Source organism: Amia ocellicauda, chromosome 9 (assembly GCF_036373705.1).
Source record: "Amia ocellicauda isolate fAmiCal2 chromosome 9, fAmiCal2.hap1, whole genome shotgun sequence".
NCBI lineage: Eukaryota > Metazoa > Chordata > Actinopteri > Amiiformes > Amiidae > Amia > Amia ocellicauda.
Genome location: NC_089858.1, coordinates 39,288,549 through 39,313,831, shown reverse-complemented (window position 1 = coordinate 39,313,831; position 25,283 = coordinate 39,288,549). Strand labels below are relative to the sequence as shown.

Sequence of the window (25,283 nt, the reverse complement as noted above, 5' to 3'; positions counted from 1 at the left end):
ATTCCATTTTTTTTTTTCTTGGTTTGCACCACCTCTCACTTGCATGCGGGATGAAAAAGAAAGTGAATCCTAAACTACTTTTACTGAATTTCTGTTCCTGTAGCAGTCTGAATGGCCTCTCTGCATTCCTTGCTTATAACGTGGTAGAATGATGTTTGAAAACAGCCTATAATTAGCCATTTGCTCCACACTTTGCGTTCCCACCATTTAAAAATGGCATCATCTGTTTTGGTACTTCCCACCACTTTAGTCTAGATTTCATCTTCACTTTCCTAATGAATGGCTTGTGCGTAGGGACACCTCTTAAGAAGTTCCTTCAACATGCACTGGTTTCCTCAGTACTGTGGTTGCACTGCCTCCAAATCCTTGCATGTGTGTTGATTTTCTTGTGGGTGGCCTGTGTTGTTGGCAGCCATGCGACTTCTCATCTCACCCCTTAGTGTTTTCCTAAGCCTGTCTGTCTGTATTTTGTGGGCTGACATTTTGCTACACGCCTCGCACAACTCCATTCTAGGGTATTTCCTAAAGACCGTGCTCCCAATGGTTTTTCGAAGTCATCGGATAATACCACACTCACCCCAACACTCTTTATTGAAGGTTAGTCAGCTGTTTACCTTATGGCCTTTTCACGAATACCATTTCCTATTACAGGAGTCTTTGGGACTGCTACAGAACCACATTAAGGTTGCATTGCCCTTTTCATAAGGAAGTGTAGCTATACTGACTGACACACAAACTGTTTTGCTGATAGTGTTGGGAAAGAACATGCGAACTTGAAAGCTGGTCATGGGTATGCATTACTATGAAATGAATGAAAAACGAGGAGATGAGGTATTGTTTTCAGATGCATAACTTCTCCATCACGCAACAGCTGCTTCCTTTATTGTAGAAACATCCTGTTCTTGATGCTTTATTTCGACCGCTGTGCTACTTAATGGTGGCCTTTTCGAATGCACAGCTGTAAGCCATAAAACCTGATGGAGCTAACCTTTCGATTTTCTCCCCCTGACAGAAGGCAAGCACCAAACGGTTTTCTTTGAGCCCCTACGAAGATTACAGGGATTGTTCAAAGCAATGTAGTTTGCTCGCACTCTAGAAATATTTTATTACATGAGGATGGGAATGTTTTGGCTGTGGAGCAACATCTGTAAGGATTTGGAAAAGCGATTTGTGCAGGACTGGACTCTGGTCTAGGCACAGCTGTAACAGTTATTGCAGATCTGGGATGAAGTGCATTGATTTAAAATGTGTAGGTGGGAGCTTGTTCCTGTTGAGTATTTTTAAATGACTTGCGTTGCTTTAAACTAGTCGAGGAAAATGGTGTATTCATCTTTTACAAGGAATGAATTGGTCGGTCCACTTTAGACTTCAGCTTCAATTAAAAGCAATCTTCCTCAAACCTCAAAGTTGCATTATGGCGAACGCAACCGCAGTACAAACAATTGCAGAATCTGTTTCAAGCAATAAAGTATGTGCTCCATCATTGTTCCAAGTGACCCTGTGAAGAACCAATTTTATCTGACATGAAAGAACACCTACTGCTCTTAAGGAATTCATGGAAATGAAGCCTCAGTTGCAGCTAAAAGTGAACTAAACTCAACTTGCTGTGGGATAAACTGGGATGGTTATCTGTGTCCATTAGATCTGAGCTGCGTATTCCGTATGAATATTAAGAGCAAATGTTGCACCTGCCATTGTATTTAGGCTCTCTGTCAATTAAGCCAATGACTTCACAGAGCTCTTGTTTGCTTCCTGGCTGTAGGAGGTATTGCAGTCCAGCCGAGATGAGAATCAGAACTACAATGACTACTCATTCTCCAGCCCAGCCTCTCTGTCGCCGGCCCCCTACTCCCCAGAGCCCCTCAGCCCAGACCGGAAGAGAGATGTGTACAGCCCCACCAGCACCAAGAGGTAACGGCCTTCATATCAATTAGTCACGGTTGTTTTCAGTGGTGACGAGGCACAAAAACGAAGAAGATATTTGGGTTTGCTGTGTTAATGTCAAAATGGCCTTTTGTAATTGACTTTTCAGACCTTCCAATTTGAAAATAAGTTTAATTGATTTTATTTTGTATTGATGATCAAATCAAACCGAGCCAACGCAAAGCATAAAGTGGTTCATGTTTAGAATGTGTTGCCAACACAAAGTACATTGCAATGTTGGGTGAGGATGTGGCTTTGTGAATGTTGATTGCAGATTTTTGGAATGGCAAAATATAAACACTGAAAACGAAGAGCTATGTATGAAATGCACCCAGTGGTTCATGTTGAAAATGGCGATGGATGAGGTGGCTCCAGGTGTACAAATACTCTGATTTCAACACTTTGAAGAAAAACAAAGCCATCAAGACAACCACAAATATTAGGCTACCGCACCCAGTCATCACATCCACCTACCTTTCTGGCTATGAGACAAGGGCAGATACAATCGCAAAAGTAGTCACAGGCCAGGAGTCAAATTCAATTGTAGTTAACTTTAACCTTCATTGATCCTTGACCTACTAGCCAATTTCTTATTATCCTGCCAGTTATTAGTCTTTCTATTATAGTTTAGTTGCATCACTGTCCTACTTGTTTTGCGTTTCTTTTTCTTATCTTCATAACGTGCTATGGGCGCTATTCACTAGACTGGATTTTTTGGATGAATGACGGTTGACCTGCAATATAAGTGCAAATAAACTGTTTTACATTAATGTGTATCAGTATTGCTATAGTAAGTAAATGTAAGACTAATCAAATTTAATAAAAAGTAAATGTAACTAAACTAATTAGAATGATCATGATAACTGGTATTGACCAACAGTCTTGCAGGCAATATGAGGTTAGAGAGAGAGGAAGTTCCAAGAAAGCCTGTTTCTGCATCATACTGCATCATTTCAATACTTTGAAGTTACCTTGGGATACAGACCTGAAGAACCTGCATCAATCCAGGAACACAATTGCAGACCCCTGTTGTCTATAAAGGATGAAGATCATATTGACAACCATCAGGCTAGCAGGCAGTCCCAACATACTAATCTGTACTGTACTCAACTATGCAGCACCAATAAAGGCTATGCAGTAAACCCCTGGTTTTTATGCCTGGTCACACAAGCTGTGACAATACAAGAGCAATTTATGATGTCTGATGCTGTTGGAAACTACTGAAAGTGATGAAAAAATGAGAGCCTTAATTGTCCATGAGGCACATTAGCTTCAACACTTCGTCTTGCACAATGGAGGAGGCGGTACATGTTATACTTCCTGCTGCCACTTTAGCTGTCATCACTTTGAGGTGCTGACTGATTGGTGTCACCTTTCAATGATACAGAACTCTCTCTCCTATGGTTGTTGTGAGTCGTTGTGGATTTTGCATTGTCAGAATTCCTCCTAAGATGAATTCTTCTCATTCATCTGCACTCATTGTGTCCCTGTCCCTTAAACTGAAAATACAAATATAACTACATATTTCAAGACCGGAGCATTCCAGCACCCGCTGTTGATTTGTTAGGATAAGCAGTTTGAAGGCAGGAATGCTGTCGGTCGGTCCTGCGAGTTTCTGCCCTGTGTTATGTAAACAACCGCTAGCTTTAATTTCCACATTGAATCTGTGGAAATTAAAGTTGGAAATCATACCAAAAAGATCCATGGGCATTGAATGTTTTATTGATTTATTTTTACGGACTGTACAATGAACTCCAAACCTCAAAAATATTAATCCTCTGGTTCAAGGCATTTTGGAAAATCCCTGACTTCTTGTTCCTTTAACCTTGCAGTCTGCCTTTTATTTACATGGACTGTAATATGACTCCCATTGTACAGCAGCTCTACCCATTCTGAATTGTGCAATCTGAAGGTTGTCAACATCAGGTGCTGATTTTGAGCCCGTTACAGTATAAAGTTAAAATAATATTTACTGATCCGTACATCCTCCAGCTCTTTAAACTTGAAATGGATCAAGTTCCTATTTAACACTTCTTTTTCATCTTAATTGGAAATATTTTGGATAATTTGTCAGGAATGCATATCTGCATTTGATTAAAACCTTTATTTTCCCTAATTTATTAGCAGACTAGCATATCAATTTTCCTGTGTAATTCCATGTTAATTATGTCCTTGTGGTGCATTATGGATTTACTTGACAGATTTACTAAATGTTCATCGAAGTCCTACTATTTGGTAATGGGATTGTTTTAATTATCCCTGTGCCTGATTTTAATACAACTGTCTTGACTGGAACAATGTCATTTTGTGCTGCCAAGAAGACTGCTCTAAAAACTCTAAATTTAGTCAGAGTTGAAAACTGCTGTTTTTCTTTAACTGTGGAAAAACATTTCAACATATTGATTTATTTTTTTCCCCACTTGTAGCATGCCTCTCACTGTCGTAGGGTCTCGCAGCAATCAAGGGGTTGGCACAGGGAACTCAGGGCCACAAAGAGGCTGCCCACTTTATTAGGTCTTCAAAGCTCGGGAATTATCATAAATAATGAGGCACAATAACAAATTAATCGAATCTGTCCAGTCAAGTCTGTCTCTGGATTTCGTCTTTTAATCACACACCTTCCACGTGGAAGGAAAATAGAAAATTTGAAAATGGAGAAGAAATCCTGAAAGAGTCCTGGAAAGCATAGGTGGCATTTCTGCAAATGCAATGGTGTAAAGAAGGCTTAGATATGTGGAGATGGCTGGTTAAAGCTGTAAATATTTCATATGAGCTGCTAAATTACTTAATGTGTGGTCTTCCAAAGTTTCCAAGGTGGAAACAGCCCCTGTGCCCTTTGACCTGTGTGTGCTTCCTGTATTAACACACCTAGAATACTACACCTCAAACAGTAATGCCAAAGATACAGAAAATACAGCCCCCAAGGTTGAAGAGATTTAAATGGCAATGGCCCTGGACCCCTAGCTAGAAGAAGGGATAATTGATGTATCGGGGGAAATACCCGACTGCATCCCAGGAGTTCAGGGAAGAAGACCAAAACGAAGACCACCTGCATGATGAGAGGATAAGATGTTGTTTCCAGAAGCAAGTTGGATAAGAATACAATAGAATAGAAGTTGGAGAATCATGGAGAGGGCTTGTTGTAATCGTGATACTTGCATACATTTCACCTACTTGGATCGTATCGCACCTTGAGCAGGTTCAGTCCAATCTCACAGTAAGCCTAGCCCATTGTCTCCATAAGAATATCGTGTTCCCCTCTGCATATAAAATGGCTTGTATGTTTATTTTAATTTCGGTTCTAAAGCCCATTTGTTCCGTTTTCAGCTTCCGGGTGCGGCCGTGGTCGCCAGTGGAGAAGCCGTTGGTCTCTAGAGTGTCCACAAGGCCACTGTCACAGGTGAGCTACAGTATATTTTGCATTTACTTTTCACCTTGAGCATAATACTATAGCTTGCTGATTGTGATGGTGCTTAGATCATTATTGACTGCAACCTGCCCTGTAGGAATAGAGGAACTCCAAAAAATCTATCCTTCCAACATATGTAATACCATGCTTATAGCTGACTAAATAACATTTAATTTGCATCATGAAAATGCAGATTTTATTTATTTATTTATTTTAATAAAGAAAATGGGCCTTCTCTTTTTTTCTGTACCAAGCAGCTTGCCACTCTTACTCTTTCCACAAGAAGGATTTAATAAGTCCAAGATTGGCAGAGGCTTTTCTGTTCTCTATGACTTTATTGACACATGCGTCTTTTATTCCCCATTTGGAAGGGGTCAAAAGGAACTCCAGGGGGGATGTTTAAAGATCTTAGGATATTGATAGGGATCCCATTTTAATGTGAAAAGGTTTTCTGGAAGTTTGCAACCACAATAAAATTAAAAATTAAAAACAGCCGCTTTTGAGAACGTGCAACATGTTTTTCTGCACTTGTTCTTGTAAAAGCGAGATGGTCCGAAGCAGTCATTATACCAAACTCCACCCTTTCACCTCTGGTCATGCCAAATTCAGATTGTATCACTCAGTGAAATGAAATGGTTTTAGATGGTATACATCACCTCAAGGCACTGGGACCGCTCTTGTGAATGGACACTAGAAGTGTTCCAGCAAAACGTACAGTTTCTCAAAGGGAATAATGTGAGACTTTCTAACCAGAGATAAGGGACTTTAAATAAAACAAACCTCTAAACAATGTTGCTAGAAGAGAAAATGGCCAAACATTGCAATATCCCAATAATTATAACATTTGACTGACTTACTTTTGCTGGTCTTATCAGCAAAGTTCTGCCTTATAAGCCAATTGCATGACTAATCACAAGTGATATCAGCTGTTTATGAATAAGCTGAAATAATATGGAGCTTCTTATTCATCTTGATGGGGGTGGAAACCGAGAAACTGGCAAACAACAACAACAAAAAACTAAAAAGCTGTTAAAGGGCCCTGTGATTGGGTTTTTCCTTTTAAGCAAAAACCACAAGTTTCCCGATTAAAGGCAGAAAGATTAGAATAATGATTCTGTCCCAGTGCTCATTTACAGATGGGCGTTATCATTGCAATGGGGCTCGACACATCACTGTTTCACTGCCTGTCGAAAATCAGAGATGGCCATGCCTAACAAGCTGCAACTTGATGCTGCCAGAACTAATTTAGATCAGTCAAAACATGCTTATTAAAACTGAAACTAAATCGCAATCCTGCCAAAATAATTAAAGAAATGCTGTTGTGCCCTGATAAAACTTTACATCTTGCTTTCTTGTTTTATTCTTTGGTGACTCATGTCGTATTAAATATCTTCAGTAATTCCCATTTATTGTTTTGGAATGGTTTGTTCGCCATAATTAACGGGGGGAAAAAAACAGAAGCGTTCTGCAGATTCTTAAATTATTCTTTGGATGTGTGCATGGGAACCTCGTTCAATTTGGACAAACCTCTAAGAACTAGGGCTGTCAAACGATACATTTTTAAATCGTGATTAATCTCAAACTTGATTAAAATTAATTGCATATTAAATCGCATGTTAAAATTACATAAAATATGTACATATATATATGTTATTCTAGCAGAATGGGTGTAATATAATCCCAAGGAAATCCTTCAAACAAATCTTGTTTTAATAACAATACCAGCAATCCAGTACACAATTATATTTAAAAACGACTGTCACGAGGTTGTCGATTTCTGCTTCTTGATTATAAATTAACTGCGTTTACAGGAGACCTTTTTCAGTACGATCATCTGTTTCATTTAACTACACTGAAAGAGCGAATCAAGTTAAAGAAAATTGGCACTGTCTTATAGACTTTTAATGGCAATATAGGATATAGGAATATTGGAATTAAAACTACAGTACTGAAAAATAAAAAATTAAGTTGTGCAAATGCCAGCTTGATATTTTTCCCTCAAGGCGTCCTCTCATTTCAGAAAGTTACCTGTGTTGGAATAGTTCATAAACATATGGGATGATTCAAGCTGAACCATGAAAAGTGTCTGCACATATCTCGTAAACTAAAGCTCTACCATTAAACAAACCCCCTCATACACCAGGTGATTGCTTTTACAGTCTATAGATCTAATTATCAGTCTTTGGCATGTGTTTGCACCAGACCCTCCCTATCTGATGCATAGGGCTAGGTTCTCCGACATTGGGGTTTGTATCTGATGTTGTCTGGCTGTACACGTGGACAAGGCCAAGACCCTGTCAACAGAACAAGAGAAACACCCTGAAACGCCTGTAACAACCCCAGTCTGGCTCGGTATCAGTTATTGTTGCCCACAGTTCTCTGTGTCCAAGGTTCATCTTTCTATTGAGAGAAGACTGATACTCTTGAACCTTTTATCTGTCAGACACTACTCGGAGATATTTGTATTGATTTGTATTTGATGTCGAACACATTTTGGAGCTGTCTGGGATAGAAAGCTCTTATCTGGAAGATGTGCGGAATGCTGTGAATGATGTCCAGATGCGTCATATTAGGGGTGTAGAGTCCTCCAGGAATGTCTGTCTTTTTATGCAGGGTGGATGACTGTGAGGAAACTCCTCTTTAAAGCAAGGGAGGAATTTCTTTAGGGAATTTCAGAATTTTGCTCCAAACCACTGTAACTCTGTTACAAAATTTGTCCAGGTTCACATTTTTTACAGTAAATTTAACCTGCCAGTGCAGTATTTTTCTGTTTTCTTGAAGACGCCATTGTTAAAACACTCAAGAAGCCCAAACCTTTCTATAATTTGCCTTTGTATCATGAAGATTGCCCTAGATTGTCTCTACATTCAGAGTGACATAAACATTTCTGATATGCATCTTATCTGGGCTTTTAATTAAGAAATGAACAATTACACACGCATTATAGCCCTGGATTGATCCAAAGCGGGCCTGAAAAACGCTGGCCATCACTGCTGCTTTAGGCGACTTGAACGCAGGAGCTCCGTATTTAAAGACCACTTCTGTTCAGAGGCCCTTCGCTCTCCTGGGAGAGAGGGTTATAGCAGGTATCAGGTACTCTCTTTTTTTCCAAAGCTTCTGAAAGCCTTTCCACACCATTGGTTGTGAGAGCTGAAAGGCCAAGATTATGACTGCATCCCCCACCATTTACACTCCTCAATGGGGTGAGGGGGATTGTTGGGGGGGTATAGTGTCAGGTGTCTTTAGAAATGGTGTGGCACAATAGGGGCTCTGATGGCAAGTGTTGACTTTCACCCCAATGACAAGGGCTGCTGTTGTGTGAGTGAGGCTGGGACAGGGGGAACCCAGAGTCATTCCCAGGGAGCTCCATGACTCTCCCTCACAGACCCCTCAGTGTCCCCCTCTGCCCCCGATCACAGCACAGGGATCCTCATTGTCCGGGTCCCTGTATCAGCCAGAGTCGAGTCATTGCATCGCTTTTCAGACGGATTTCTCTATGGAACATCTCTTACAGATACACAGCTAAAGAAAATGCCCATTTATTAACACATAGACTTTGTGTGGAGATTGTAACCTGAAAAGAATTTTGGGGACCCAGTAAAAGAAAAGTTGCAGTATTCTTGAAAAGTTTGAAATGATAGCCCATTTTGTTAATGTGCTCAAAACCTGATAATCTCAAAAATCAGCTTTCTAGAATCTGTGAATGTGTGTGGGGTGTGGGGGCAAATGCCAGTAAAAGACATGGCTGGCTGAAGTGTTTCATTTATTTTATGGATCAAAAGTAGGACACGGTACAATATGATTTGTTATTCAAGACAAACGTGACTCAGAATGCTATCTTACAGGGTGCAGTCTGAACGATAAGCAGGCGGCCACGTCAGCTATGGATTATGTCTAAGGGTATTGATTAGGTGATCCACTAAGCTGTCTGGTTAAAGTAATACTAATTGCATGAATTACATAATTTTTTTAGCTGATAGGGCAATATTATTTAAAAACAGGCTAAACGATTTCATTTGGAAACAAGACTTGGACAGAGCCTTAATATCCCAGGGTGTTGTTTTTTTGATACATGGCCAGGCCCAATATTTCACAGGGTACGGATTTCTTCAAAACCGCACTAAAGCATCTGTTTATGAAATGAAAAAGTGCTGGAAGTGGATGTGGGCAAGTTGCGCCATAAATCGACAGCAAAACCAACACTTTCAGATGCACCACCCAAGTCAGACGAGGTTACATGAGGCCTGCGGAGGATTTGCACACTCGCGGACTGAAAACAAGCCACTGAAGAAACGCAACCGACCGTTTCGCTTCTGGTGTACTTCTATACAAGTGTCGGGGGGCCAACTCTTCTCCGCATTGTGCAGGAGTAGATTCTTGTGTTTTTTCATTTACTTGTCTTGCCTCCCCAGCAGCTTCATCTCCAGTAAACTGTGCGAACCCTCTTGGCTGGGTTCAGCTGATTTTAGCGGAGAAGGATCTAAACCAAAGAAAATGTGTATAGGACAGGATATAGAGATTTGTAAAATGTGAGAGAAGGGATAAGGGGGGGAAATATAATCTGCTCTCAGGAGGGTGAGAATGGATGAGGGGGTGGGGGGTTAAGAGACCTTGCCATTCCTAGCCAAAATGGACTGCAAAGCCCTGTGATCGATGCATGTGCTGTTCCAGGGCTGTTTAGTTTGGCATGGTTGCGGTCTGCTGTCTGCCGGGCTGCCTAATCCAGCACAAGGGAAATTTGGGGTCGGAGGAAGGTGGGGGGGGGGTGGGGGGTTGTTTTCTTATCCTAACAGTGAAAATTGGGAGCCGTCCGAGCCAACAGTTTGGAGACCGCTCTATTAATAACACCAGCGCCAGTGCTGCCCCACGCCAGACTGCCTGTTTCCCTGCTCCCCTCTGGATTGATCTCAGGTGTTTTCTCTCTCTCCCTCTCCTATCATGGAAAACTAAACTTTCTGCTCCAGGTCTCCTGCCCTTTCAGGCCCCTAGTCTAGCGGAAAAGACGGCAGTTTTATGGGCTTCTGGCCACTGGAGACAGACCTTTTATTTGTTTTTCATGATTTTTACAACTGTTTCATGGTTTGACAAACAGCTTTTTCTTGGGATCCCTAAAATAAGTCAACCAGCTTTTTTTTTTTTTTCCTTCCTTAATTCTGGGAGAAAGAATGGCTGATTTGACACTTCATCCTAAAAACGCCTAACCTATTTGGTTAAAAACAAGTAGGCATCCAACGTCACCCAAATGTCACTTAACACCTCTGTTACTTAATTCAAAAAATGTGTTTAAACTACAGTGAAGTTAGGAGTTCATTCTTTGTGAAAAGTCAGTGAGGGGAAAACAATTCTAAATGGGAAGTGCTTCTTTTGAATCTAAGGAGAGAGAGAGTTGGCACACATAATATTGAAAGGCAAAGCACAGAGCCTGAATACTTCATTTTCTTTTACTGAGAGTATGCATCTTGGCTATTGGTGCCACAGAGGAAGTGTCAAATGAGAGCTGATGTCTGACTAGCTGAACTAAGATGCTGGAAAAATAACCTGTTATGCGAGAGGTGTACTTTATAATGAATTCAAAACTAAGCTCCAGAAAGTGAAAACCTGCACAGGCATCACCAGGTATGAAAACAAGCTTGCAGACTTCACTGACTCTTCTCTTAGCAGGCCAATAAACCTTTCACCACTCGATACCTTCAAGAATAGAATTAATGACTGGTAGGATAAAGTAATTAATGAGTTGGCCTGATGTGAGCAAATGGCATGTTTAACAACTTCAAAATACATTAGTTACAAGTAGTTGCCAATTTTAAGCATGAGCAATAACACGTGCTGACTGACCTTGTACAATGGGGCACTTTTCCTGTTCTGAGTTCAATGAAAAAACAGTGCACTTGTTCTGAAATATGATGAGGTTTTGCCAATAGGCATTCCAGCATGTCCACTGACTTTGTTTGGGAACCAGTTTAACCAGCTCAGGTACTGCTGTACTCAGCCTTTACTGCTCAGCTGTTGCTACAAACTCCCACCCAGAACTTGTGGGCTGTATGTGTAGCTCTTGCTTGCATTAATGAGAAACCTGATAATCATGTTCCAAATTCAAAACCAGCTTCTGGATGGGTTTTCCATTACTCAGCACCGCAGACTGAAAATTAAATTAATTGAAGCCTATACCCCCATTCTTTATGGGAAAATAAAATAGTTCTACTCTTTAGAAGAACAATGGTTTGTGCACTAATGTTTTGTTGACTAGTAGGCAATGCTAATCCATAAAGTTATCTTTCGTGTCATGATTTAAACTACGCATATTTCAGTTTGACAATTATTCATTTACTAGTATTTTACTAACCCCTAATATTTTTTATTTATTTAGGAGGTTGTAGTTGAAGAGACACCATAACTAGAACTAAGTGTTTAAAGTGCTGAATTTATTTATTTGTGTAACGTAGAGTTGGTTTGCCAGTTGTGAGTGCATTTCATATTCTGAAAAAAATGCAAAAGAAATGGAAGCAATTAGTTTGGAGTGGCAGAATCACAGAATGTTTGCATAAAATTGCATGTATTTTTCTTCAAATTTATAAGAACTTTATAACATTTGTTTTAAATTGTTCAAGTGGGAGGCCGAATTGGTGAATTGTGGACAAGGTACTTCAGTTATAACTGAAGTACCTTGAACAAAGTCACATGAATTCACAGAGAAGTAGTCTGACATGGACTGACTATTGAATCACTTGCTGAGACTGCCCTCTCGCAAGAGGCCAGGCCGTGCCACAAATAATATTTTGGTTGTGAAGTGTGTACAAATGCCTTTCATTTTTCAGTGTTATTCTAATTAAATTATGCCAACTGCGTTTAGCCGAGCCTACTTTACAGTCCACACGTTGAATATCCGACTGCCTTCACAGCAAACATTCAGTCGCAGAAGGAGAATTCACCCATTTTAAGTGAATGAATGGATATCACTCCTAGTGCATCAGTTTGGGCAATTTCAGGTTACAACAGCTGGTGCTATATACATTGTTTGTCTAAAAACTTATTTTTACAATGACTTCCATGCCTAGATCTAACTAACTCTAGGAGTTACAATGTGATGCATGTGATTTTTTTGTGATTCATATTCAAGGTATGTAATTCTCCAAATCGGAGTGTTTGGTATGGTTGGTTGATTGCTGTATTTTCATCATTGCTATGATTTATTGCACACAGACTTTTAACCCACTATCACACAAAATGAATTCCTATCAGTAAGACTGTAATCAGATCATCCTCTCACTCTACTCCCGTCTTTTCTTTAAATGCTAATTTTGGTCATTATCTCTGACATGTGTTTTATATCAAGTGAGGTCTGGTTGACTGACTTACTTTGGCACACTGTCTGTGGGTGGAAATGATTGAAATATGCTTGCTATTATCACTGGACGCACATCTGCATTCTGTCTGAAAATCAAGGCGAGTCCCAAAATGGTGTTTTAATGTTCTCTAATGTATTTAGTTTAGGGTTTTTTTCTGCTCATGTTAGTCCACAATAGAATAAATACTGTCACTGACCAGCCATCGATAATGTGTACACGTGCCCGTCGACATATGAATAATTGTGCCAAGTAACCCGATTCACTCAATATCTATGCAAAGACACTGCAGTAAATGAAGGGAGAGACCAACTGATGCAGGATTCTGTGATACTTTTTAATTTTTGTAGAAGTTCAAAGAGCACATAATGATTTTGTTCGCAGGGAAACCCAGGGAAATTAAAAAGATTCCCTTTTCGCAGCATTTTCACAATTTTCAGATTTGTACTATCTGCAGCCTCTGGGACAAATTGTACCAAATGAGTACATGCAGAAAAGCAATTCATTTAACATCCCCCACCCCACCAAAAACTATTAAAACGATAACAAGCTTGAAATATCCACCTGCTGCTGACTTTTACACCAGCCTGTAGCTCATATCCACTAAAGTGGATCGAATTGCTATGTGGCAGAACCCTGCTGCTGTGTATATTCTACTGAATCATAGTAGAAATAACGAATGCTGGTATGGATGTATGATATGAGGTCATTTCTGAATTGATTTTGTAGTAGAACCATACATTTGTTTAAGGCCAGATTCATACCTTGTAGCCATAATTTTCAATAACTCTTTAAAAAAACTGAACTAGTCATTAAAAAGAGAGAAAAATTTAAAAACTGACATGCCATGGATTCCATCCTTCAAGAAAAGCAAGACAACAGAACAGGTCTTTAACCGCATGGACTTCAAATACCTGTGGTTCACTTTCAGCTGCCCGTGATTGAAACGACTGCAAGGGATCAAATGCATTTCGGTTTCTCGATGCATATTTGGCTCTTTAATGGCAGCAATATTTCACAAGTTTTAATATTACACCAGGCCCAAACTTTCCCAAAAGGCTACCCACACCCTGTAATTGAGCCTTCAACGTGGGGAGGCATCCTGCCGAGACGCCGCTATTCCCGTTGATGGAGTCGACAACTCGATGCCCCGGCGTCTTGTAAATAGAGCATTGGCATCTGAGTCCCGGGGAAGCTCCACAGAAACATTTTTTGCTCCTCCCCAGGGGGATTTTCAAGTGTTTTAATTTCCCCCAGCCATCTTTACCCGAAGCAGATGCCTTCGCTAAGAAACAAAAACAGCTTCCTGTTTATTTGTGTGGCCAGTGGAAGCCAGGTTTTTTGTTTTATTTTATTCTGTACCTCATATCCTGTCTTGCGATGCCATGAATTGGGATGGTATCCACGATCATTCCACCGAGTCATGAGCCTTGGCATCTTCGACTTAAAGGGACAGTTTGGATCTTCTGCATTTTCCTGCCGGACTTGCATATCCTATACACATGGTCATCCCTGCACTATCCCCCACAATTTAGGGGTGTACCCAGCAAGAACTTGTTTGAAGTACCTGCAAGTCAGGAATTGCATATTTTCCAGCTGACAATGCAGTTCCACTTTCTGTTCTGCAGCCAGCTTCAAAGCTCACACCTGAAATGACATCTGTGCACTTTAAGCTCTACTTGATAGAACCAGGTCAGTGACATTAGCTGATTCCAAGAGTGTGAAAGTACGAAATGTATTTAGCAAAGTGTGTGTGTGTGTGTGTGTGTGTATATATATATATATATATATATATATATATATATTATTATTATTATTATTATTATTATTATATATTTGTTTAATATTATTGTTGTTAATAATACATGGAAAGGGAGTATTAGCTATCTGAAGATCCAGCATCTAAATAGAAATCCTGTTGTTGAACCATTGCTGCAAAAGCAGCAGCTCTTTGTGCGTTTGAATTGGAATCAAATCTAAGGGGGGGAATGTAATGGTTTATCTTGGGGGGGCTGACATGGAAATGGAAACCTTTCAGAAGGTGGGGGGGGTGGTTGACAAAGGAGCCAAAGCAAATGTAGCACTTACACACTGCTCATAAAGACCGCACACTTGACACAGTAATCCTTTTAACATGACGGGGCATTTGTGCTTTTTTATTTTGGATCTCCACAAACCTCAGCACCCTAAGGCACTGGAATTAAATGTTTCGCCCTCCCCAAACCCCCTCCTCCCCCTTCATCTTCTTCCCAGCGCCACATGTTAAAAAGACTTCTGTTGATTCATATTTGCTCCACACGCTATGCGGTAATTGGAATAGCGAATGTTCTACTGCTGGGTGGGTCTGCCCTGTAATATATTTATTTATTTATATGTGTGTGTATGTGTTGGAGAGATTGTGTGTTTGGTGGCGGGGGGGGGGCAAAAAAGGGTGGAGTATTCTGTCAACTTGCATACCAACTTATCCAGGGCAGTAGAATATGAACATCAAGAGTAAGTGATGCATACAGTATGCACATGTAATAAGTAAAATGCTTTCTTTACACACCCATCAGCAATAGGTCTTTGTTTGATGTCTGATGTAGCCGCTGACAATCCTCAGGAGCTGAGGGTTAGAATGGTGTATCCTGTCCCTTATTTACTTCATACAGTAAATTTACTTTAAGAGTTATATTTTGTATATGTATTGTAACGAGCAATTGTGGAAAACCTCCAAGGAGAGTTGACTTCGGGATCTGGCTTACAGGTTAACAGGGCCTGGGGTGGAACAAAAGCTTCAATACTCCTCTCGGACATGTGGGTGTTTTTGAACGACACGCAAGGGGGAATGTTACACCTTGGCAGTTAGGGTTGTAGTTAAATTAACAAAGCAATCAAAGGCAGACATAAGAAAAACCACCGTGATCACATTTATTATCTTCTTTTTCATGAGGTCTACACCTCTGGCCACCAGGTTTTTGCGTCTTCCAGTAATGGATTATCGATGCCAATCATTCTGATTCACAGCGAGTAACAATGCAGACTGTCTAAGGGAATGCCAAAGCAGCTGCAAAGTTTATATATTTAGTAAACGGCCTTCCTTGTATCCTTGGGGAAAAAAAAGGACTGAAGTTTGCACGGCCCGCATTCTTCAACAGGGTGCTCAGAAATGTTCTCCATAGCTGTATTCCTCAGTCAGACCATTTATAATGTGTTTCACTTCCTCATGTGTTTGCCTGCCGTCTGATGACCCAGGGTTATTTAGAAATGTGATTACAGTTTGGATGAAGCCGTAATCAAGGCTTCCTCCCTGTGCCAGCCAAAGGAATGAAGAATAATTGCACGTCAATTCTTTTTTTTCCCTCTCTTCATCGACTGCATTCCCATAGTTTCCTGCTTTTCCAACACAAACAGTGCTATGTGATTTAGCTGGGCTTTAATGACAGAACTTCAGTGTAACCTGGCACTAATAGCCACCATGCCCTGGGCCAACTCTGTACTCAACTGGGGTGGTGTTGAATCGGATGGGGGCAAATTCATAATAGAACATAGTTTTCTATAAAAGGTAAGGAACAGAGAAAAGGGAAAAACAGTGCGATTCTGCCTGCATTATTATGCTAGTTGTCAAAACTGAACCATGTATGGCTTTGCAGATCAAACCTGTATTGTCCAATGTTCACTAACTGGATTCGAAAACTCCTGAGCACTCAGTCAAAGGGAAACCTGCCCAAATAAGAAGTCTGTCAACACTAGACCAACACGCTAGGAAAACCCATTGTAGGCAGGTGCATTAGTAGAGAGGAAGTCAATGATGTAGGTGATAATTCACAGACTTGTGGTGATCCAGTCCTGGTTGAAGCTGGTACTCTTGCAGTAGGATTTAGTACGTGCCTGAAAATATCAGTTTCACGATATATCACTCTATATTCATTGTATTCTATTGAAAACCAAGCTTAATGGGAACCCATAGACTTATTTTGAGGTGGCTGAGCACTTCAGCATTTGATCGAACACAAAGGATGACCAGTCCACTGATTGCAGGGGCAGTAGTAATAGTGTAGATGTTGTGGACCTACTTTTGCCATGGCGGTATAGCTCGTATTTCTAGGACTGGGTTTGCGAGAAGTGCTCGTAACTGGAATGTGATTGCAGGCACTTAGAATTGTGCAGGTTTTTCTCTTCAGGGGTTAATAAAAACTCTTGTACAGAGGGTTGGGTTACAATCATGGGTCCCCCCTCCCAGCGAAACAAATCAAATAAAAAAGGATTCCAGCGCAGCAGAAGATTTCCAGGAGAGATGGTCTGTAAAATAACGAGTGGTTGCCCCACAATTCCTCATAAAACATTCATTTGAGAGTCCTGTTCTAACCAAACATAGAAAACTGAACCCAATTTAGGCTTGCAACGTTGTCCAAAAGCCTCTCAATTGAAACCCGATGACAGTCCTGGATTCATACAGTCTTGGCAGATACATTGCAAATATATTAAGCCTTCTCCTTTGCTGGCACTGGGATCTCTTATGGAAACCCTGCAGTTTCTCTCCGACCCAGGCTGTCTGACGCATACGTGTGAAGTCCTGTGCCCCCAAACAACTACATAAGCCTGTCGTGTTTCGTTCTGTACTTGGATACGGCCCACATACCTTCCATATGAAACCAAAAAAGTACAATATCCCATTCTGTTGATAAAGCAGACCAGCTTTTTCCACCTCAGACCTAACTGTGGACTTATCCCCTGCGAAGACAGGGGTGCTGTAGACTACATAGCCTCTTTGTTATGGTCTATCTGAAATGCTTGACGCAGCACTGAGGTTGAGATAGAAAGCAGAAAGGTGAATGTTCAAGTAATGGAAGCCTAGTCCAAATCACTCTCAAGGACATAAAAACCATCCCAACTCCTGCCATGTATGCCATCTGTATCAAAATCCAGCTGTGGCCATGGTACAAGAGACGGGCAGTGTGATTGGTGAAGCAAGATTCCAGTTGTCTGTTTTTGGGTATGTAGAGAAGGTGGAAACCCTATTACATAGCAGAAATCGCTGACAAGTATAGTTTGGTTTATTAAAGTCCCTTCAGTATTGTGAAGATCTTTAATTCAGGATGCATGTTGACCTCAAATCTATAGTTATTTATGTGAAACCGGACTTCATTGTGTGTATGAGCCTGATTTGGTTATGTCCCTACATCTACTTCTATACATTACATAGACACCTTGTTTGTGCATTATTGTTAGCTTAAGTTTCAACACATATTTGCTTTTGCTTGTAATATAGACTTTGCATCTACTCCACACACAGTCTATTGAGTCAAGCATAGCACAAGACTTGATGGACAACAAAACAAATGACAATTCAGACATGAATAATTACATCGTTTATCTTGAAATAAACATCATAATACATATGCTAGATCAATTTGAGCAGGGAACAACCTAAGATGCATATTTCCTGCCACAAACCGTTCTGTGCTGAGGCAAAGAAAAATAAGAAACCATTATTTCATCTCTCTGTCACCGCTATTGCTCTTAACATTCAGAGCAGTACAATTGAGTTATTGGCTGCAAAAGTGTGCCTTGGGAAGTATAAATGAAAATATTTCGATCAAAGGGATTTTCTGTTTATTCCATCTTCATGTGACAGGTGACTCTGCTGGATATTTAAATTGTTGATGCTGTTAATATACATGTCCCAGATAGTTCCTCCCTGTAGCTTTTACTGCAGAATGTTTCTCATTTTCTGCACGTGACCATAAAAGTTAGTCTTATAAGAAACAACATGGGTATGGAGCAGGCAAATGAATGAATTGCCCAGCTGAAGAAAATTGGAAACAGGTTTGTGCTGTTAAAATTCGAAGTTTGCTGCAGTTTAAGTTTATACTATCCCACGTTTGCTGCAGATTTCATGTACAAAGTAAGATATGACCGATATGACTAATAATTGGGCCATGCTGTTAGTCCTGGTTTAGCACATTGCTGGTACTGGGTATAGAACAGGATGCGGTCTTCGAGTTGCTGATTGGCCGGGCCGTGTTGCCCCACTCCCCACGACGGATGCTCTGCATCACACACACAGGAAGTCATGGGCGCCGTTGCTGTGACAACTGCAGCCGAGCTCTTCCTGTGGCTTTGGCATGTGAGATGAGTCTGGGGTGTGGGGGTGCTCACCCAGGGCAGAAAATTACATCACAATGCATCAAAATAGCACAATTCAAGACTGTTCAGGGTTCTGGGGCACTCCCAGGGTCTGGATGTCCAATTTGAATGTCAATCAGGGCTGTTCGGAATAAAACTGCACTTCTAGAGGTTGAGGAAGTAGTTTTGTATCCTTGCGTTGTGCATTATCTCTGCATTGTATTATCGCTCACGCTTGGTATTGTGTTGAACAGTACAGTATGAATTCAGTTTGATCAGTCCTACATCATTTGCTATGCCAGGATCTCCTCTTCTAGGAGTTTGAGAGGGAGAAAGGGAAGTGTGAGGAGGGTGGGTGTCACGGTTACACTGCAGCTTTCAGTGGACTTTCCAGCATGGTGCAACAGTTATTGGCTTCCTACCTATAGTATACCACTGGGCAGGACTGCAAACTGTGCTGTGGACAGGCATTGTAAAACTGCAGTACACTGGTCGAATGTTATACAGTAATGTAATGCTGTTGGGCTATAATTCGTCCACCTTTATGGTTTACTTTTAAATGCATTCCATTAGTCAGCAGGGCAAATAATATCAAGGTTATAGGATCGTTAAAAGAAAATAATGTATAGTCTATTAAAACGGAGGCAAACCTAAGCCTCTTATTACCTAGTAGTTAAATTAGTTTCAGGTTTTACATCAAGCAGGCTCCTGTTCATGTTACAAAAGCAATATATTTTTTTATTTTAACTGCAAATGTCAATCTGCAATCTCAAAATATCCAGCAGGGGGTGCTTGTCTTCATAAAAGCTGGCAGCTGATAAATTAATCTGATTCCACTGGAAGACTGCAGGTTAAGAAAAGGCATTTTAATATGCATTTGTGTTATATAGGGTGCAACATTGATGTTTTCTATAGCCTGTGACGGACAGTCACTCTTACCTCTGCAGGGTTACCTCTGTTGCATGCTGTCTTGTTTCTCTCTCTTTCTTGGCACACAGCACTGCAACACATCACAATAAGGTGTGTGTGGTCAAATTCACCCATAATGCACTTTGAGAGCTACACCACTGATGGCAAGAAAAAGGTTAAATGAAAATCCACCGGGGTTTGTGAGAGACGTGATGAGGCTCGATCTGCTCCCGCTCACCTCAAAGTTGGGGAATCATTAGGGGTCAGACTGCATCTAACCTGGAATTTTAAAAATTAGTCTTGTCTGTAAATGCTTCAGTGTGGTTTTACACATCTACAACCTGCGTGGCCTGCAAACATGTTTTTTATTTGTTTGTTTGTTTGCATTTTGCGATTTGGCAGAACCCGGGCTGGCTTTATATTGTGGTAGAGCTCAATCTCTATGGCAAGCAGGGCCTTTGAGAAGCAGTCTCCACTGTGTGCCAGTCTCCTTGGCACCAGACTTATGGCAATGCTCTGTGGAGCGTCTGCCCTCGTGGTAAATCATGGGTCATGTCTGCAGCTTCTGTGCCAGACCACATCACAGGCCGCCTGCCTGCCTGCTGCCTGACTCACCCAAAGCCTCAATCCACCAGGGCTGTACTGTCTGTGGGGGGTTGCCAGCCCTGATGCACAGAGATTATGCACAACAATGGCCGAATAAAAAGTCAGTGGTTCAGTTTCTGTGGGGTGGGGGGTTTGGGTTGAAGCACAGGAATGTGTGTGCAATGGCGTGCGCATAACTAATTTCTCTTCTGTTTTTCCCAAGACTGTGTTGAAAAACAGTTGAGATCCCAAGTTCTGCCTTTCTAATTGCTAGCAGCAGTTCTTTCTATTCTTCAGCTTTTTCCAATCTTGCCTTCAAAAATCAGTTTCAAGCAGATTCAATGACTCAATAAACCAAACCTCTGGTCATGGTGACTACCTACTCAAAAGCTTTGCAAAGAGTGCTAAAGAGAGACCATATGCATCGAGGAGCATTACAGTTAACATACAACCAACGGTGAACTAATAATGGAGTCTTTGAAGCCATTGAATCGTAGTTATCTGTAAAGGAATCAAAATACAAAGTGGTCTGCATTACACAAGAAACCGCAGTAAAGTGTGTCCTCTTCATAAATCTATCGTGCATATGATCTCATGAGATGGGGGGACATATTTAAATGTGCAATGTCTTATTGCTTAAAAAAAAAAAAAAAAAAAAAGTGACCACATCAAGTGCTTATGAGCATTGTGTAACTAGTGTGCTTCCCCCCCGATTTATCCACTACAGTCAGCTTAGAGAAATCTTTTCAAACACTGGGTTTGTTTAAAAATGTCACTTCCTGCAAATACTAACTTGGACAAACAGGCAGAAAACGCCATCAGATGGGAGAGAACAGCCTTTTTAGTTTAGTTTGTAGGACTGCCAGCTCTCCAGGTTTATTTTCGCTCATCTATACCTGTCTTCAAAAGCTGTAATTAGTATTGCTGAACTCTCTGTGTCCTGATGAAATCTACATCTGATAGACCACAAAATGTTCTTGGCTTCTATATTTGTTGAAGAAATCTGATCGATTTTCCTCTCCCTGGATGAAGGGTGTGGGGTGTGCTCCTCTCCTAAAATAGAGATATTCAGTCTGAGTGAAATGTGGCAAAACACAAAAACACAGTGATGGCAAAGACACAATTGGCAGGGTTTGTGAAGCATATGCATGAGAAAACCCTATATTTATTGCAGTCTGATGATACAGAGCAATTAACCTGAAGCAAAGAACCAGACAGTTTTTGTTTTAAATTAGTCTGTGCGCAATGAATAGAAGCTGTTAAGCCAAAGATTTTATCTTTTTGTTTAACTGTTTAGCAATATGTTGTCAACAGAAGAGTAATTTTAAAGCAAAACTGTTTTGATGGAAATAAACTATAGAAGCTGGCAACATGTACAATAGAAAACATACTAGCAGGAGAATGGGGATGTCCCTTTCTGTATCTTTGATCCCATTTTTAGGGCCTTCAATGAGCATATACAGTACTGTGCATATTTACTTCAATACCCTCAGGGTGTCTGTTTTAATTTGCTTTTAATATTAAATCAACCCACTGTACTGTAGGTCCATCCAAAAAAGAACTATTTAATTAAATTTGGATGCTGCAAATCTGTTATATAACCTAGCTTAGGAAACTTATCACACGTGGTAGAATGCAACAGGACCTTGTTAGAATATATATTTTAATTAGAAAGTCCTCAATTATTTTAACTAACTAACCTGTAAGTGAAATTACACACCTGGAGGAAAGGCAAATTGTTTAGTAAAGCTAACAGTTGTATTAATTTACTTAATTTATTATTTCTCTCAAGGCTCCAGAAACATTTTTGCAGGATATTGAATCAACAGCACATTTTAAGTGATCTGCTGTAAAGGTATGATGTGAATGATCTCGTATAAGCCTAGTAGAGGAAATAAATTAGTATCTGACTACTCAAGTTGTAAAATAAACCAGAAGACACTGGGTCCTGAGATTGACACCTCCGATTCTAACAGCTCTTCAGATGATTGGCTTTACTTGGCCTCGTATTGCGTTGACCACTGATGTCCGTATAGTTTGAGGAGAGCTCCCTCTTGTGGTATAAATGGCATGGCATCTTGGTGGCGTGAATGTTCATTTTGAGATAAATAAATAGCCAAAACAAAATTTAAACCTGTTTTTGTTAGGAAAACTCCTCCCTTTTAAATCTGTTACTCCTGGGCCATCTCGCACCCTAGAGAGTCAAGTTATCCCACCAAAGTTGCCAGATTGGTGGAATGTTTTTAAAGTCAAGGACATTCTTGTGGTGTTGTGGTGACTCTACAATTACATCTAACAAAAAAATGTAATTGGGTCTTTGTTGTTTCCATCTCCATAGAAGTCTACATTTCCTTTTCCCACTTACGAATAATAAACATTGACGGCTCCCCAACTGTAACCATGCAATTAAGAGTTCGTAAGTGTTCTGTAATCAGAAAGTGTTAATGATGAGGAATTTAGCAAGATTCAAACAAGTTTCTGTAAACCGTGCGTCTAATGGTGGGAGAGTGCAGGATAATCTGTGAGTAACACACAAGTTACTCAAGTCAGGAAACGCCTCGAGACTCTTTACAAGGCAGACTAGAATAGGTCCTGAAACTTAAGTTTAAAAACCAAGCCTTGCTCTGTCATTATATTTGACCTGACAGATCCCTGAACCTCAGGAGATGTACAGATACCTTGAACACTGACTACAGGTGCACTTATAACGGATCCTGTTACAACAAACTGGAAAGGCATGTCCTGACTAAATTACCTGGCTTTCAGTGAGGAATTACTCTGGTTTGAAATTGAATTGTTTACAGCATATATTACTTTTAAAACCTATAGTTTTTATATACCAGACTATATTCCTGGCCACTACTGAAATTCAAGAATGACCAAAAAGAAAACCACTCAGCACTGATTTAAAAAAAATAATTAATAAACAAAACAAAAAAAATTTTCAAGCTTCCAACATTAATTTCTTTAAACTTTGGATATTGACTACACAACTAATTGGCATTTAAGTATTGTGTTAAAACCCGGTATAATGCTTTTATGTGGAGTTTACAGATTATTATAATTATACCTGTATACCTTTATGCTGTTTGTTAATATTGTTTCTAAAATGAATTTCGAAAAACATTTATATAATAAACTCATGATGTTTGGCAGTTAAGCTTCGTAGTTCTATTATATATTAACTAATTATGTCTGCAACATTTTCGTGATATGATTACAACGTACTTCGTTTATAACATACTAATTCACATGATCCTTTGGGGGTACGTTAAGTATATATGCATAGTATAGAAGCTGAATGAAGCCATTAACTAAATGAGATGCTTTCTGTATAGACAGTCCTGTTCTCTGGGACTCGGGCGTCCTCTGCTTATTATTCCACCTGCTCTTACCATCGCAAAAATGAACCTCCCGTTTTTAGTATTTAAGGCTTTTGATTGTTTTAATCTACTAAAGGTTTCTGATTTTAAAAGTTAATTGTCAAAAGCAAGAATATCTCCTCTTTAAGCATGAAAATAGTTAAGTGAAATAAATGCTTGAATGCTTTAGTGTCCCATTTGAACAGCATTGTGGTTCAAATTACTTGTACTCCCCCTGTTGGTAGAAGAGAGCCCTGACTAAAGAGCTGCAGACCTATTCAGTTTTATGTGTAAAGGTGATCAGTGAAATGTTATCTGTCCATTAACCACTCTTGTGTTTTTAAAAACAAAGAAACCATATATTTACTTTTTTCACCCCAAAATGTTGTTGTTCTCTCTTTGAATAAGTCATTGCAAAAGCTGTAAATCAAACGCAGAAGTTGAACTGTTTTTCAGTTAAGCTGTACTGGGAAGGAGGCCTGACAGTGGTTTTAGTGCTATAGTGAGTACTTAACAGTCAGTGAGAGCACTTAGGGTTTTGATGGGTACTTCATGCCACTATGCATGGCAGTGTGCCTGGGGGTAGTGAGAGAGAATGCTGCACTCTCAGGTGTGAGCCAGTCTCTCCCAATCATGCCAATCGTTCTGTGTTTATTTAAAAATAAATTAAACTCGCCCATCTCCCAACCAGTGTGTTAATGCATGGTTCTCTCGGCACTCCTGCAAATTGTTGTATCCCCCTCAGGGAGTAGATCTGTCAGATTGATCTGACAACAATCCACGTTCTGTTCAACCTGAATTCCCTCACCTGTTTTCTTCTCTGCTTTTAATTGTCTGCTTCCCATCTCACTCCGCCCAGCACTGCATGTCCACACATGAGCCAGCTGGACTGAAGACTGGCAGGGCTGTCCTGTCCGCACCCATTGATTTAATACTGAGAGGGGAGTTCCTGTCGACAGGGCTCGACTCGGGCTGTCTCTGCCTGCCCCTGACAACGTCCTGTTTAATCAGACCCCACTGCTTAATGTGTTTACAAACACTGACAGGAATATATCCTTCCAAAAGTGTGATGTTAGGGAAATATTTAGGAATGGATTGTGGGCTCTGTGGGAAAAAACATTACAGTGGTCCTTTCCCTAGTCTGAAACCTCAAATATTTACTAATCTATGAGATTTCTGACTGACGGGGAAAACAAATAAAGTAAAGGATTAAAAGGAAATCTACTTCGCAGATAATGACTTTGTACAAATGTACAAGATTCTTCTGTTTTTGTGGAAATGAAAAGGAGGGGTGTGACAAGGAGTGGTGAGGGAATCTGAGAATGATACCCAAGTAGGTTGAATATATGAAATTGGCTTTAATTATACCAGCCCAGCTGAGCTTTATTTAAAAAAAGAGAACAAGAGAAAGTGGGTTATTTAACTTCATGATCTTATGATTTAGTGTTTTTTTAGTTTTCATGCATTGTTTCAAGTTGTATTCTGAGCTGAGAAAATAGAGATTTTACTGTGAAATTAAGAGCTTTCTGTGAATGTATATTATGCTTGTGCGCCATAGTTCTTAACACTTTCTGCGTAACAACTGAAAGTCTTCCCTCTCAAGTCGTCTGTGTTGATCTTGATTTGAGCTGGTTAGTATCTGCT

At 40.2% G+C, this 25,283-nt stretch overlaps 1 protein-coding gene across 1 annotated transcript in view; it reads left to right on the top strand.

The window, feature by feature from the left end:
* The window catches only part of pdlim2 (PDZ and LIM domain 2 (mystique)), a 60,137-nt gene that overhangs the window by 23,029 nt on the left and 11,825 nt on the right, over window positions 1-25,283 (top strand). The window contains exons 5-6 of the mRNA XM_066714462.1: window positions 1,763-1,911; window positions 5,251-5,323. Coding sequence (XP_066570559.1) covers window positions 1,763-1,911; window positions 5,251-5,323 — 222 coding nt within the window. The remainder of the gene's footprint in view (window positions 1-1,762; window positions 1,912-5,250; window positions 5,324-25,283) is intronic.